The 13,397-nt window shown below is 44.3% G+C and overlaps 1 protein-coding gene across 1 annotated transcript in view; it reads left to right on the top strand.

Moving 5' to 3' along the window:
- The first annotated feature begins 1,765 nt into the window (after positions 1-1,765).
- The window catches only part of TNFRSF13B (TNF receptor superfamily member 13B), a 33,479-nt gene continuing 21,847 nt past the window's right edge, over positions 1,766-13,397 (top strand). The window contains exon 1 of the mRNA XM_003420680.3: positions 1,766-1,889. Coding sequence (XP_003420728.2) covers positions 1,829-1,889 — 61 coding nt within the window. The 5' untranslated portion in view covers positions 1,766-1,828. The remainder of the gene's footprint in view (positions 1,890-13,397) is intronic.

A 13,397-nucleotide genomic window follows, 5' to 3' on the forward strand; every position in this document is an offset into this window, starting at 1 on the left:
GCTTCCTCCACATCGCATTCATCATAAGTAGTCACAGAACACACAATGGCCACATTGTGTGTGTGTGTGTGTGTTTACTAAAAGGCATTATGCTGTAAGTATCATGCTATATAGCTACCTTTCTTCACTCAACGATACGTCCTGGTGATCTTCTTATATCCCTTCCACTGGTCTACTTCACCTTTTAAACAATCGTGTGGAATTCCTCCTATGACCTGTGTACCTAGCTTCTTTAGCCGTCCTCTACTGGGTGGGCATTGAGATTGTTCCCAGTTTTCCACTATTACCAACAATGCCCCAGTGAAAGTCCACGTGTAGGGGCGGCGTTTCTCAGGGCGCTTATAGAGGACAGAAGGTTGCGGGTGGGTGAGCACAACCTGAGTTTTAACCAGCCTCCAAAATGGCATGCAGACCTGTTCTGTCACCAGCTGTGCATGGGTTCACCACTCCTGTGTCACCCAACCACCTGACGTCGACAAACTTTAAACTTTGCCAGCCCGATGGACGAGAAATAGTTTTTTCATTATTGCCTAAATTATGTTTTTCTGATTATCGACAAGGTTGAGCACGTTAATGTACTTCCCCTCCTGCTCTGCTCCCTGCTATCCAAATTGGCCTTGTGTCCCGCCCCGCTTCCCCCACCTCTGCTCCAAGCCAGCTGCTCCTGGGAGGACTTCCCTCATTGCTCCCCACCTCTCTGGCTCTTGCCCATCCTCTGAGATTTCTTCCTCACTGCCTGGGGCTCCCTGGCTTCAAATCCTAGCACTTCAGCCTTGGCCGTTGCTATGGGGAGAGGGAGCGTTTCAGAGTAGTTGGGAAGACATAGAAATATACAGAAAGTCACAGTACGCTGCCTCATGGGCTGCAGTATATGAATCCTCATCATCGTTTATTGAGAGCTCACTGTATGCCAAGAGCTGGTTTTAAGAACTTGATGGTACTAACTCTTTCATCCTCATAAACCTATGAGAAAATGGAAGCACAGAGTTTAAGCAAATTGCTCAAAGCCACCAGTGGGTTGGGGACAGGGCCAAGATTCCAACCGAGGTCTCAGACTCTAGTATTGAGCCTTGAAAGTGCTTTGGTGGGGTAAGGGTAGGGCTAAGCAATCAGAGAATGGGCATCTGACGTGTCCCAGGGCAGTCAGGGAGGGCTTCCCAGGGGAGGTGATACCTCAACTGAGCCTAGAAGAAGCAGGGGACGAGCTGGCCAGGCAATGCCATAGGAAAAGTTGGTCCAGGCAGAGGAAGGGGCCTGAGCAAATGCCCAGAGACTAGAGAGCTACTCAACTTGTTGGAGCTGGAGGTATGTATAAAAAAAAACCAAACCCAGTGCCGTCGAGTCGATTCCAACTCATAGCGACCCTAGAGAACAGAGTAGAACTGCCCCATAGAGTTTCCAAGGAGCTCCTGGTAGATTCGAACTGCCGACCCTTTGGTTAGCAGCCATAGCACTTAACCACTATGCCACCAGGGTTCCGGAGGTATGTATAAAAATATAGTAGGTGGCAAAAGGTGAGGCCCATGAGTGGGCAAGGGCCAGGGTTTGGAGAGTTGTGGGAGCTGTACCAGGGTTTGTATTTCATCCCAAAGCCAAGGCCAGCCTTCATTTCTCTACCTGCTTGGTGGGTAGCACACAGTAGGTGCCCAGCAGACGTCCTGATGGGAACCCTGAGTGTGAGGCAATGTCCACCCACCTTGGCTCCTGAGACTGAGCACGCAGGCGCAGGGAGAGGTGCTGATTTACATTTGGTAGGTTGCGGGGAAAACCCAGGAAGTACAGCCCAGGCACTAATCAAATCAAAGACTAATAATAAACATCCTGAGTAATGAGTGGCCTCGGCTGGAGCCGGCACGGCGTCCGGAGCGGGGCGGGCCAGGAGGAGCCAAGTGAGTAGCCTGCTAGGGCCTGCAGCTGGGGTCTGGGAGGCAGGGGCTGTGGGGGAGGAGGGTGGCTGGGCCTGGAGTGCCCAGGTGTGGGTTAGCAATGGGTGGCGGTGGCAAGGACAGCACACAGGGATGCTTGGGCAACCCTGAGCCTCCCCAAGCCCCTGCATGCTGACAGCCCCAAGTTTGGGGGCCTTCAAGGTGCAGGTATGAGGCTTGTATTCCAGGTAAGGAGGGGGCCGAGGCTTGAGGCTCAGTCATTGAGGCAGGAATTTCCACTGTGACCCTCCCTTCTGAGCCATGCAGAGGATCAAGAGCCAGGGCAGTTTTTGAATATTTTATTTTCGTGTTGAAATTTACACGCACCCCTCACCCAGCTTCAGCAATGAATCATTTATCCCGTAGAATTTTTACCATGGAGAGTTTTAGAGGCTTATTCAAAGGATAAATCACTAAAGCAGATGAAAGTCTGAGTCCTTCGTGGCACAGTTGGGACCTAGCCCCAGAGGGGCCATCAGGGGCCCCAGGCCTCGCAGCAAGCACGCACGCCCTGGCCCCTGCTGCTGGCCCCTCTCCTCAGGCAGGAGCCTGTCTTTTCTCTGAGTCTCCTTTGTCTTCAGCAACCACACCCCCAGACATGCACCCAGGCAAGGGCTCAAACATAGAAAATTTCTGAGAGAGACAGTGACCAGAGACTGCTGATGACGCAGCATGAAATCGCCCGGGTCCCGGCCCAGGTTCAGGGGACAGCCAGAATGCTGACTGCCTGGAGCAGCAGTGTCAGCTTTGGCCAGAGTCTGGAGACTTGCTTCTAAGGCTGCTGCCCACAGACTCACTGTGAGACCTCGGACAAACCCCTCGCCGCCACTGTAAAATAAAGATAAGCCCCTGTCCCGCTAGATGTTCCTCAAAATCAAAAAAGTCCTTTGCATCTGCCAGGGCCCCTCTGGAAGAGTCCATAGCAAAGGCTCTGAGGAGGTCTGTAGTAAACAAACAAATAAAAATGCTTGGACTTCCTTGAACTGGGGTTTTCTAAGCTAATGTGACAGCAGGGCTCTTACTTTGGTTAACAAGCCAAGGCCCTTCAGGAAACATGGTAGGTGCTCTGAGAATCCCCCCTCTTTGCTGCGCTGGCCTCACTGGTGCAGCCAAGTCTCAATCCCCATCTCTCAGGCATCTGTCCTGTTTCTGAGTCCTGGCTGTGGCCCGGAGTCTGAACCAGCCACAGGCTCAGGTGTGCGAGAAAGAGTTTTCTCTGTTCCTGGTACAACAATGGAATTTGTTTCTCAAGCTTCCATTCTGTTTGGCTGGGGTCAGTCTTGGGGTTTTCTTGCTAGTCTGTGGGGTTGCAATATGCTTCTGGGATTTTACACGTTCCCCGGTGGTGGCAGTGGGAGAAGGAGCGGGACTGGGACCCTCTGGTTATCCGGGCACTGTGGGTGGTGCCTTTGTTGGCTTCCAGGCCATGAATGGAAAATTTGCTAAGGCTGTGTTTGTCCCATCTAATCGGCTGTCCACCCAGTCATGGGCTTGCACTGGGGTCGGGCATAGGCAACAGCTCTCTCCTTTTCCCCACTCAAATTGGGGAAGGAGCAGGGATCTATCTCTTTTTTCTTTCGTTTGTTTTTTAAATTTACTTTTTTAATAGAGAGTATAGTCTCACTGTTTGAAATATGTATGTGTTTATATATGTATATATATATATATATACCCACACCCTTTGCTGTTGAGTCGATTCCGACTCACAGCAACCCCATAGGACAGAAAAGAACTGCCCCATAGGTTTCCAAGGAGTGGCTGGTGGACTTGAACTGCTAACCTTTGGTCAGCAGCTGTAGCTCTTAACCACTGCACCATCAGGGCTCCGTTTGAAGTATACCAAAAACCAAACCCACTGCCGTTGAGTCGATTCCGACTCATAACAACCCTATAGAAAAGAGTAGAACTGCCCCATAGAGTTTCCAAGGAGCGCCTAGCGCATTCGAACTGCTGAGCCCTTGGTTAGCAGCCATAGCACTTAACCACTATGCCACCAGGGTTTCCATTTGAAGTATAGAAGACATATAATCAAAGTCTCCTGTCTTAGTTATCTAGTGCTGCTGTAACAGAAGTACCACAAGCGGATGGCTTCAACAAACAAAAGTTTATTCACTCAAAGCCTAGTAGCAGTCTAAATTCAGGGTGTTAGCTCCAGGGGAAGGCTTTCTCTGTTGACTCTGGAGGAAGGTTCTTGTCATCAATCTCCCCCTGGACTAGGAGCTTCTCCGCACAGGAATCCTGGGTCCAAAGGATGCACTCTGCTCCTGGTGCTTCTTTCTTGGTGGCACGAGGTCCCTCCACTCTCTGCTCGCTTCCCTTTCCTTTTATCTCTTGTAAGATAAAAGGTGATGCAGGCCACACCCTAGGGAAACTCAGTTTACATTGGATCAGGGACGTGACCTTAGCAAGGGTGTAACAATCCCACCCTAACCCTCTTTAACATAAAATTACAATCACAAAATGGAGGATAACCCCACAACACTGGAAATCATGGCCTAACCAACTTTACACATATTTCTGGGGGACGCAATTCAATCCATGACCTCTTTCTTCCCTCCTTGTCCTCTATCTGCCGGGTTCCTGCCTCCCCTAGGATAAACAGCTTTGAAATATCACTTATATACCATAAAGTCCTTCTATTTCAAGTGTACAATTCAACGTTTTTTAGTATATTTACAGAGTTGTACAACCATCGTCATATCTAATTTTAGAATATTTTTGTCACCCTAAAAAGAAACCTTGTCACTCTTCATTCCTTCTTGCTCTTCTCTCTGAAACCCTGGGCAACCACTGATCCTCTTCCTGTGTCTATAGGTTTGCCTATTCTGGACATTTCATAGAAATGGTATCATGCAACATGTAGCGTTTTCACTTAGCATAAGGTTTTTGGAGTTTGTCATGCTGCGGCTTATATCAGTACCTATTCATTTTTAATGCCAAACAACATCCCATTGTGAACCATCTTTTGTTTATCCATTCATCAACTGATGGACGTCTGGATTGTTCCACTTTTGGGCTATTATAAATAATGCTGCCATGAACTTTGTGTAGATACCTAGGAGCGGAATTTCTGGGTCATATGGTAACTCTGTGTTTAACTTGTTTAACATTTTGAGGAACTGCCAAACTGTTTCCCAAAGTGACTGCTCCATTTTGTATTCCCACTAGCAACGTAGGAGAATTCCAATTCCTCCACGTTCTCACCAACACTTGTTATTTTCATTAAAGCCATCCTGCTGAGTTTGAAGTGGCACCTCACTGTGGTTTTGATTTGCATTTCCCTAATGACTAATGATGTTGACCATCTTTTCATGTGCTTACTGGCCATATATGTATATCCTTTTTGGTGAAATGTCTGTTCAAGTCCTTTGCCCAGTTTTAAAAAATAATATTTTGTGTTTTCTGTGACGGTTCACAAAGCAGTTTAGGTTCCCATTCAACAATTTCTACACAAGATGTTCAGTGACATTGTTTACATTTTTCACAATGTGTGAACATTATTTCCATTCTGATTGTTCCATTTCCATTAATCCAGTTTCTCTGCCCCCTTACATTCTCATCTTTGTTTTAAAGTAGGTGTTGATCGTTTGGTCTCATACAGTGATTTTTTAAAGGAGCACAATACTCATGGGTGGTAATGGTAATTTTTTGAGATATTTGTTATTCAGCTACAAGGTGACTTCAGGGGTTATTTTTGTTTCAAGAGTATCTCAGGACAATAGTCTCGAGGAGTCTGTCAGTCTCAACTAGTCCAGTAAGTCTTTTCTTTTTCTTTAGGAATTTGAGGTTCTGTTCCACATTTTTCTCCCATTCAGTCAGGGTCCATCTATTGTGGCCCTGATTAGAACAGTTGGTAGTGGGAGATGGGCACCATCTAGTTCTTCTGGTCTCAGGGTAGATGAGGCTGCGGTTCATGTAGACTAGTTTTCCTGTAGACTAGTTTCTTCTTTGAGCCTTTGGTTTCCTTCTTTCTCTTTTGCTCTGGGCAAGTAGAGACTACTAGTTGTATCTTAGATGGCCACTCACGAGTGTTTAAGACCCCAGACACTACTTGCCAAACCGAAATGTAGAACATAACTTTATGAACTATACTATGCCAATTGACTGAGATGTCCCATGAGATTATGGTCCTAATCCTTCAAACCCAGAAATCCAATCCTGTGAAGTGTTTGGTTACGTCTGGGAAGTATCTGTAACCATGCCCCTTATATAATATGAATATATGTACAGTCATATAGATGCATATATGTATACACATGTATACACCTATATATACATACATATATACACACCTATTCACATATATGGAGCCTTGGTGGCACAGTGGTTAAGTGTTATGGCTGCTAACCAAAGCGGCCAGCAGTTTGAATCCACCAGCTGCTCCATGGAAATGCTATGGGGCAGTTCTACTCTGTCCTATAGTTTCACTGTGAGTTGGAATCAACTCGACAGCAATGGGTTTCTTTTTTTTGTTTATTTACATATATGCCTATATACATCCATATATACCCATGCATGTATTTTTGGGTTGTTTTTGTTGTTCAAAATGATACATGTCATAGCAATTACCAACCAGTCCTTTTTGTGTGTGTACTTTTTAGTAACATTGTTTACTTTTGTCAAGCTGTGTATATTTCATCGTCATTTAGTGTTACCTTTCCCATCAACAAAAATAACAGCTGTCTAGTATCTATAGCCCCCACATGTCTGTCAGTTTGTCGTACTGTGGGGGTTTGCATGTTGATGTGATGCTGGAAGCTATGCCAGTGGCATTCAAATACCAGTAGGGTCACCCATGGCAGACAGGTTTCAGCTGAGCTTCCAGACTAAAACAGACTAGAAAGAAGGATCTGGTGAACACTAATGACTAAAAGGCCAGACGAGTGTGGAAGGATATCAAGGGCGTCTTACATGAAGAAAGCAAGAGGTCATTAAAAAGACAGGAAAGAAAGAAAAGACCAAAATGGCTGCCTGAAGAGACTCTGAAACTTGCTCTTGAACACAGAGTAGCTAAAGCAAAAGAAAGAAATGATGAAGTAAAAGAGTTGAACAGAAGATTTGAAAGGGCAGCTCAGGAAGACAAAGTAAAGTATTATAATGACATGTGCAAAGACCTGGAGATGGAAAACCAAAAGGGAGGAACACACTCTGCGTTTCTCAAGCTTAAAGAACTGAAGAAAAAATTTGAGTCTAAAGTTTCAATATTGAAGGATTCCATGGGGAAAATATTAAATAACTCAGAAAGCATCAAAAGAAGATGGGAGGAATACAGGGCCACTATACCAAAAAGAATTGGTTGACGTTCAACCATCTCAGGAGGTACCATATGATCATGAACCAATGATACTGAAGGATGAAGTCCAAGCTACACTGAATGCATTGGCAAAAAACAAGGCTCCAGGAATTGACGGAATACCAACTGAGATGTTTCAACAAACAGATGCTGCACTGGAATTATTCACTCATCTATGCTAAGAATTTGGAAGACAGTTACCTGGCCAACTGACTGCAAGAAATCCATATTTATGCCTATTCCCAAGAAAGGTGATCCCACCGAATGTGTAAATTATTGAACAATACCATTATTATCACATGCAAGCAAAATTTTGCTGAAGATCATTCACAAGTGGCTGCAGCAGTATATCGACAGGGAACTGCTAGAAATTCAAGCCAAATTCAGAAGAGGATGTGGAACCAGCGATATCATTGCTGATGTCAGATGGATCCTGGCTGAAAGCAGAGAATACCAGAAAGATGTTTACCTGTATCATATTGACTATGCAAAGGCATTTGACTTTGTGGATCATAACAAATTATGAATAACATTTTGAAGAATGGAAATTCCGGAACACTTAATTGTGCTCATGAGGAACCTTTACATAGATCAAGAGGCAGTTGTTCAGACAGAACAAGGGGATACTGTGTGGTTTAAAGTCAGGAAGGGAGTGCGTTAGGGTTGTATCCTTTCACCATACCTATTCAATCTGTGTGCTGAGCCAATAATCCAAGAAGCTGGACTATATCAAGGATGGGGCATCAGGATTGGAGGAAGACTCATTAACAACCTGCATTATGCAGATGACACAACCTTGCTTGCTGAAAGTGAAGAGGACTTAAAGGACTTGCTGATGAAGATCAAAGACCACAGCCTTCAGCATGGATTACACCTCAACATAAAGAAAACAAAAATCCTCACAAGTGGACCAATACATAACATCATGATAAACAGAGAAAAGATTGAAGTTGTCAAGGATTTCATTTTACTTGGATCCACAATCAACACCCATGGAAGCAGTAGTCAAGAAATCAAAAGACGCATTACATTGGGCAAATGGGCTGCAAAAGACCTCTTTAAAGTGTTGAAAAGCAAAGACGCCACCTTGAAGACTAAGGTGCACCTGACCCAAGCCATGGTGTTTTCAGTCGCCTCCTATACGCGTGAAACCTGGGCAATGAATAAGGAAGACTGAAGAATTGATGCCTTTGAATTGTGGTGTTGGAAAAGAACATTGAGTATACCACGGACTGCCAAAAGAACGAACAGATCTGTCTTGGAATGCTCCTTAGAAGCAAGGATGGCGAGACTACATCTCACATACTTTGGACATGTTGTTCAGAAGGGATCAGTCCCTGGAAAAGGACATCATGCTTGGTAAAGTAGAGGGTCAGTGAAAAAGAGGAAGGAAGACCTTCAATGAGATGAACTGACACACTGGCTGCAACAATGGGTTTAAGCATAACAACAATGTGAGAATGGCACAGGAACGGGCAGTGTTTTGTTCTGTTGTACGTCGGGTTGCTATGAGTCAGAACCAGCTTGATGGCACCTAACGACAACAACAACAATATCTGTAGAGTGAATCTCCCTCAGCCCCCCATCTCCAGTAACCACTAATGAATTTATCTTAACCACTGCATCACCAGGGCTCCTAATGAACATTAGTTTCTGTATATTTACTTGTTCATGTCATTCATAAAAGTGAGAGCATACAATGTTTTTTTCTGATTGACTTATTTTGCCCAATATCATGTCCTCCGGGTTCACCCATGTTCCAAGACGTTTTGGGAACTTGTTTTCCTTTATCACTGAGTAGTATTCCATTGTATATGTGTACCACGCTTTACTTATCCATTCATCTGTTGATGGGCACTTAAGTTGTTTCCATCTTTTTGCTGTTGTGAATAGTGCTGCAATGAACGTAGGTGTGCATATGTCTGTTCATGTCACTTCTATTAGATCCCTAGGGTATATACCTAGGAGTAGAATTGTTGGGTCATATGGAAGCTCTACCTCTAGTTTTTTGAGGAATCTCCAGACTGTTTTTTTACAATATCTATACATTTTGCACTTCCGCCAGTAATGGATAAGGATTCTAATTTCTCCACATCCCCTGCAACACTTGTTATTTTCTGTTTTTTTAATCTTGGCTATCCTAGTCAGAGTGAAATGATATCTCGTGTGGTTTGGATTTGCATTTCTCTGATGGCCAATGACACTGAGGATCTTTTCATGTGGCTGACGGCCATTTGAATATCTTCTTTTGTGATGTGTCTGTTCATGTCCTTTGCCCAGTTTTTGATTGGGTTGTCTTTTTGTTGTTAAGTTGTAAAAGATTTTTATGTATATTTTAGGTATTAAACCCTTATCAGGTATATCATTCCCAAAGGTTTTTTTTCCAGTCTGTAGGTTGTCTTTACTCTTTTGATAAAGTCTTTCAATGAACATAACTATTTAACTTTTATGAGGTCCCGATTACCTATTTTGTTTTTCTGTTGCTTGTCTATTCATTGCTGTGTTTGATAATCTATCATGGAGGGGGGTCTTTTGCTCATTTTTTAATTGGGTCATTTGTCTTTTCATTACTGAGTTGGAAGAGTTCTTTATATACTGTGGATTCAAGTCCCTTATTGAATATATGGTTTGCAAATATTTTCTCTGGCTCTGGATTTTCTTTTCATTTTTTTGATAGTGTCCTTTGAAACACAAAAGCTTTTTAATTTTGACGAGATCCAATTTATCAGCCATTCTGTCTTTATTGCTTGTGCATTTGGTTCTACTGCTTAATCCCAAATAATGAAGATTTCTTCTGTGTTTTCTTCTAAGAGTTTGGTAGTTTTAGTTCTTTCATTTAGATTTATCATTCCTTTTGAGCTAATTTTTTGTGTATGGTATGGGGTAGGGATCCAAATTGATTCTGTCATGGATATCCAGTTGTCCTAACACTATCTGTGGAAAAGATTATTCTTTCCCTCATTGAATTATCTCGGTACCCTTATAGAAAGTCAATTGATCATAAATGCATTGGCTTATTTCTTGTCTCTCAGTTCCCTTCCATAGATTTGTATGTCTGTCCTTATGCCAGTACCATGCAGCTTGATTGCTGCCACTTTGTAATAAGTTTTAGGATTGGGAAATGTAAGTCCTTCAACAGTGTTTTTTGCTGAGATTGTTTTGACTATTTGGAGTTCTTTGCATTTGCATGTGAGTTTTAGGATCATCTTGTCAATTTCTACAAAGATGATAGCTGGGATTCTGATGGGGATTGCACTGAGTCTGTAGATCAACTTGGGGAGTATTGCCATCTTAGCACTATTAAGTCTTCTGGTCCGTGAACATGTGATGTTATTCTATTTATTTAAATCTTCTTTAATTTCTTTCAACATTTTCTAGCTTTCAGATTATAAATTTTGAGCTTCTTTTGCAGGAGGTGGACTGCTTTTGGTTCAACAAGTTTTACTGAGCACAGGTGTGTGCAAGGTATTTGGTTACATATGAGCGTTTATTAAGTGCCTCTTGTATGCCTGGTATTATGGCAGGTACTGGGTTCAGAGATAAACGAGTGTTCCAGACAGTGTATGGAAGCGGAATGGCTACAGCCCAAAATGTCAAATTACAAAACAAGAAACCACACAGGTCATGACTGCTCAGGCCACATGATCAGCAAGGAAGGCTCATGTGAGGCAGCTCAGAGGAAGAGGACATGGCCAAGGGCTGGTGGCCAGGCAGGTATGACGGCACATGTCTTAGGAAAATTATGATCCCTGAGTTCAGGTCCTGGGAGCAGTTCCCAGGCCTGGAATGATAATTTGATGCTACTGCAATTATTATTAATAATTATTAATGTATGTTGTTAGCTATGGTGACCCCATGCACAATGGAACAAAACACTGCACAGTCTTGTTCCATTCCCATGATCAGTTGCAGATTGGACCGTTGTGATCCATAGGATTTTCACTGGCTGATTTTCGGCAGTAGATTGCCAGGCCTTTCTTCCTTAGCCGTGTCTTAGTCTGGAAGCTCCGCTGAAGCCTGTGCAGCATCATAGTAACATGCGGACTCCACTGACTGACAGGTGGAGGCTGCACATGAGGTGTATCAGGAACCAAACCTGGGTCTCCCACGTGGAGGGTGAGAATTCTACCGCAGAACCACCAATGCCTCGATATATAACTATTACATATTGTTATAAAATAATTATTATTAATCCATTATATTTTACGCTATTTATATCACATTAACAACCATTTGTCAGCCATGTCTTGGATCAGTTCACACTTGGCATATTCACAGCTGTGGGAAAACCTGCAAGGGAAAGCTATAATCCCTATTTTACAGATAAGGAAAACTGAGGTCTGGCATGGCCCAGGCCCCTTTCCGAGGTGACTTGGTTGTCACCATAGGCATTCACTGAACTGTGGCAAATCATTTTCAAAACGAGATAAAGGATGCAAAAATTACAATAGTTGGAACTGTCCCCATTTTCAAACAGAAAAACTGAGAAAGTGACTGGACTGGTTCTCCCAGGATGAAATTAAGTTCTTCCAACTTTATAGCCAGCATAGAAATGGTCGGTTCACAACCCTGAGAATCTCTAAAAGTTAGTGTACATGGGTGGGGACTGGCAGGGGCAAGTCAGAGAGCGTTTTTCAATATTTCAAAAAGGCCTGGTGAGAAATCACAAATGAGAATAGAAAGCTGCCTTCTTCTTCTTTTAGTCCTCCCACCAGTCCCACTCCTCCTTTCCTTCCCCCTACCTCTCCCTTCCCTCCTCCCCTTGCTCCTTCTCCTCTTCCTTCTTCTTCTCTCTGATTAAAAAGTGCTTGGTGTGTGGTCGTTGTCTCTTCCTGTGTGTCTGCCCCGGTTCCATCTCTTCACATGGTACCCTCTTGGCCCCACAAGTGATCACCCAGTTCCCAGCCTGGCACTGGCGGACATTTGTAATCAGTGTTTTCTGAAAGAGCAAATAAGAGAGTCTTCCTATCTATGACAGTTTTACTCTCCTTTCTCTTCAAGTCACAGCTAAAAGTGTTCATCGCAAAACTGTAAAGAGCAAGAGTGAGGAGGCAGCACTTCTGCCTTTCCCTGCTCCTTTTTTACCTCTCATGGGGGTTCAGCTCATCTGGTGGGAATTGGCCCTTTTGTTCTTGACCCCCTGCTGTGGAATAGGCCTTTCTGGCCCTGGGCTGCAGTCTGTTCTGCAATTGGTCTATTTTACTCACCTTGCAGGGATTAGTCAGTTTACTAGTCAGAAAGTTGGTGTGTAAAAGCACCCAGTAGAATTGAGTGGCTTGAAGTCCACCGAGGCTGTTGGTGCATTCATGGTTCTGCTGGGGTGGCCATGCCCTAAAATTGATAAGGAGCTTACTTACACAAGAAGCCAACCCCACAGAGGTTTTGAGAGAGGAGGAAGGAACCTCAAGACCAAGAATAGACTGAACCACAGTGCTTTGGACCTGGGGCTCCTACATGGAGAATCTCCTAAAAGAACTGTAACACAGGTTAAGGGCTGTTAACACTGAAGATTGCAAGAGGCCCAGGAGAGCCCTGGAACCAGAGCTAGCAGTGAGAGGCTCAGAAGGGGCCCAGCAGGACAGCTGGTGGCTGAGAGGCCCAGAAGAGGCCTGGTGGCAGAGCTGGAGGACTGAACAGGCTGTCTATAAGCTGTCCCAGTTAGCAGTGAAAAGACCTGACAGCAAAGAGAGGCCTGAACAGCTAAAAGAAGCCTGCATGGCTGAGAGAGGGCCTTCATGACTGAGACAGCTGCTACACTGACTATGAGCTGTGCCCGTTAGCAGCAGAGAGGCTCACAGCAGAGACGGCTGATGGCAGAGGGCTGATGGCAGACAGCAGCTGAGAGAGCTGTCCTGGTTGGAAGGTATTCTTCACTGAGGAAGGGAGGAATGTGCTCCCCCACTTCAGGGGAGACTTCCAAAATTTGCCTATGTGCTTCCTGATCCTGATCCAAAGTCATTCCTGTTACTTTCAAGTTGATTCTGAGTTGAAGTCTATTACTTCCCTAATAAACCACATAACTATGTATGAGAGCTCTGTATAGCCATTCCAATGAATCATCCAGCCCAGCAGAGAAGTAGAGAGTGCTGTGGGGGAAATGGCGGTGTCAGAAATGGTAAAGAAGTCGGAGAGTGGAGGTATGTCTGACCTCCACCTCATAGGAACCAGATTTGTGCTAA

Source organism: Loxodonta africana, chromosome 2 (genome assembly GCF_030014295.1).
Source record: "Loxodonta africana isolate mLoxAfr1 chromosome 2, mLoxAfr1.hap2, whole genome shotgun sequence".
Taxonomy (NCBI): domain Eukaryota; kingdom Metazoa; phylum Chordata; class Mammalia; order Proboscidea; family Elephantidae; genus Loxodonta; species Loxodonta africana.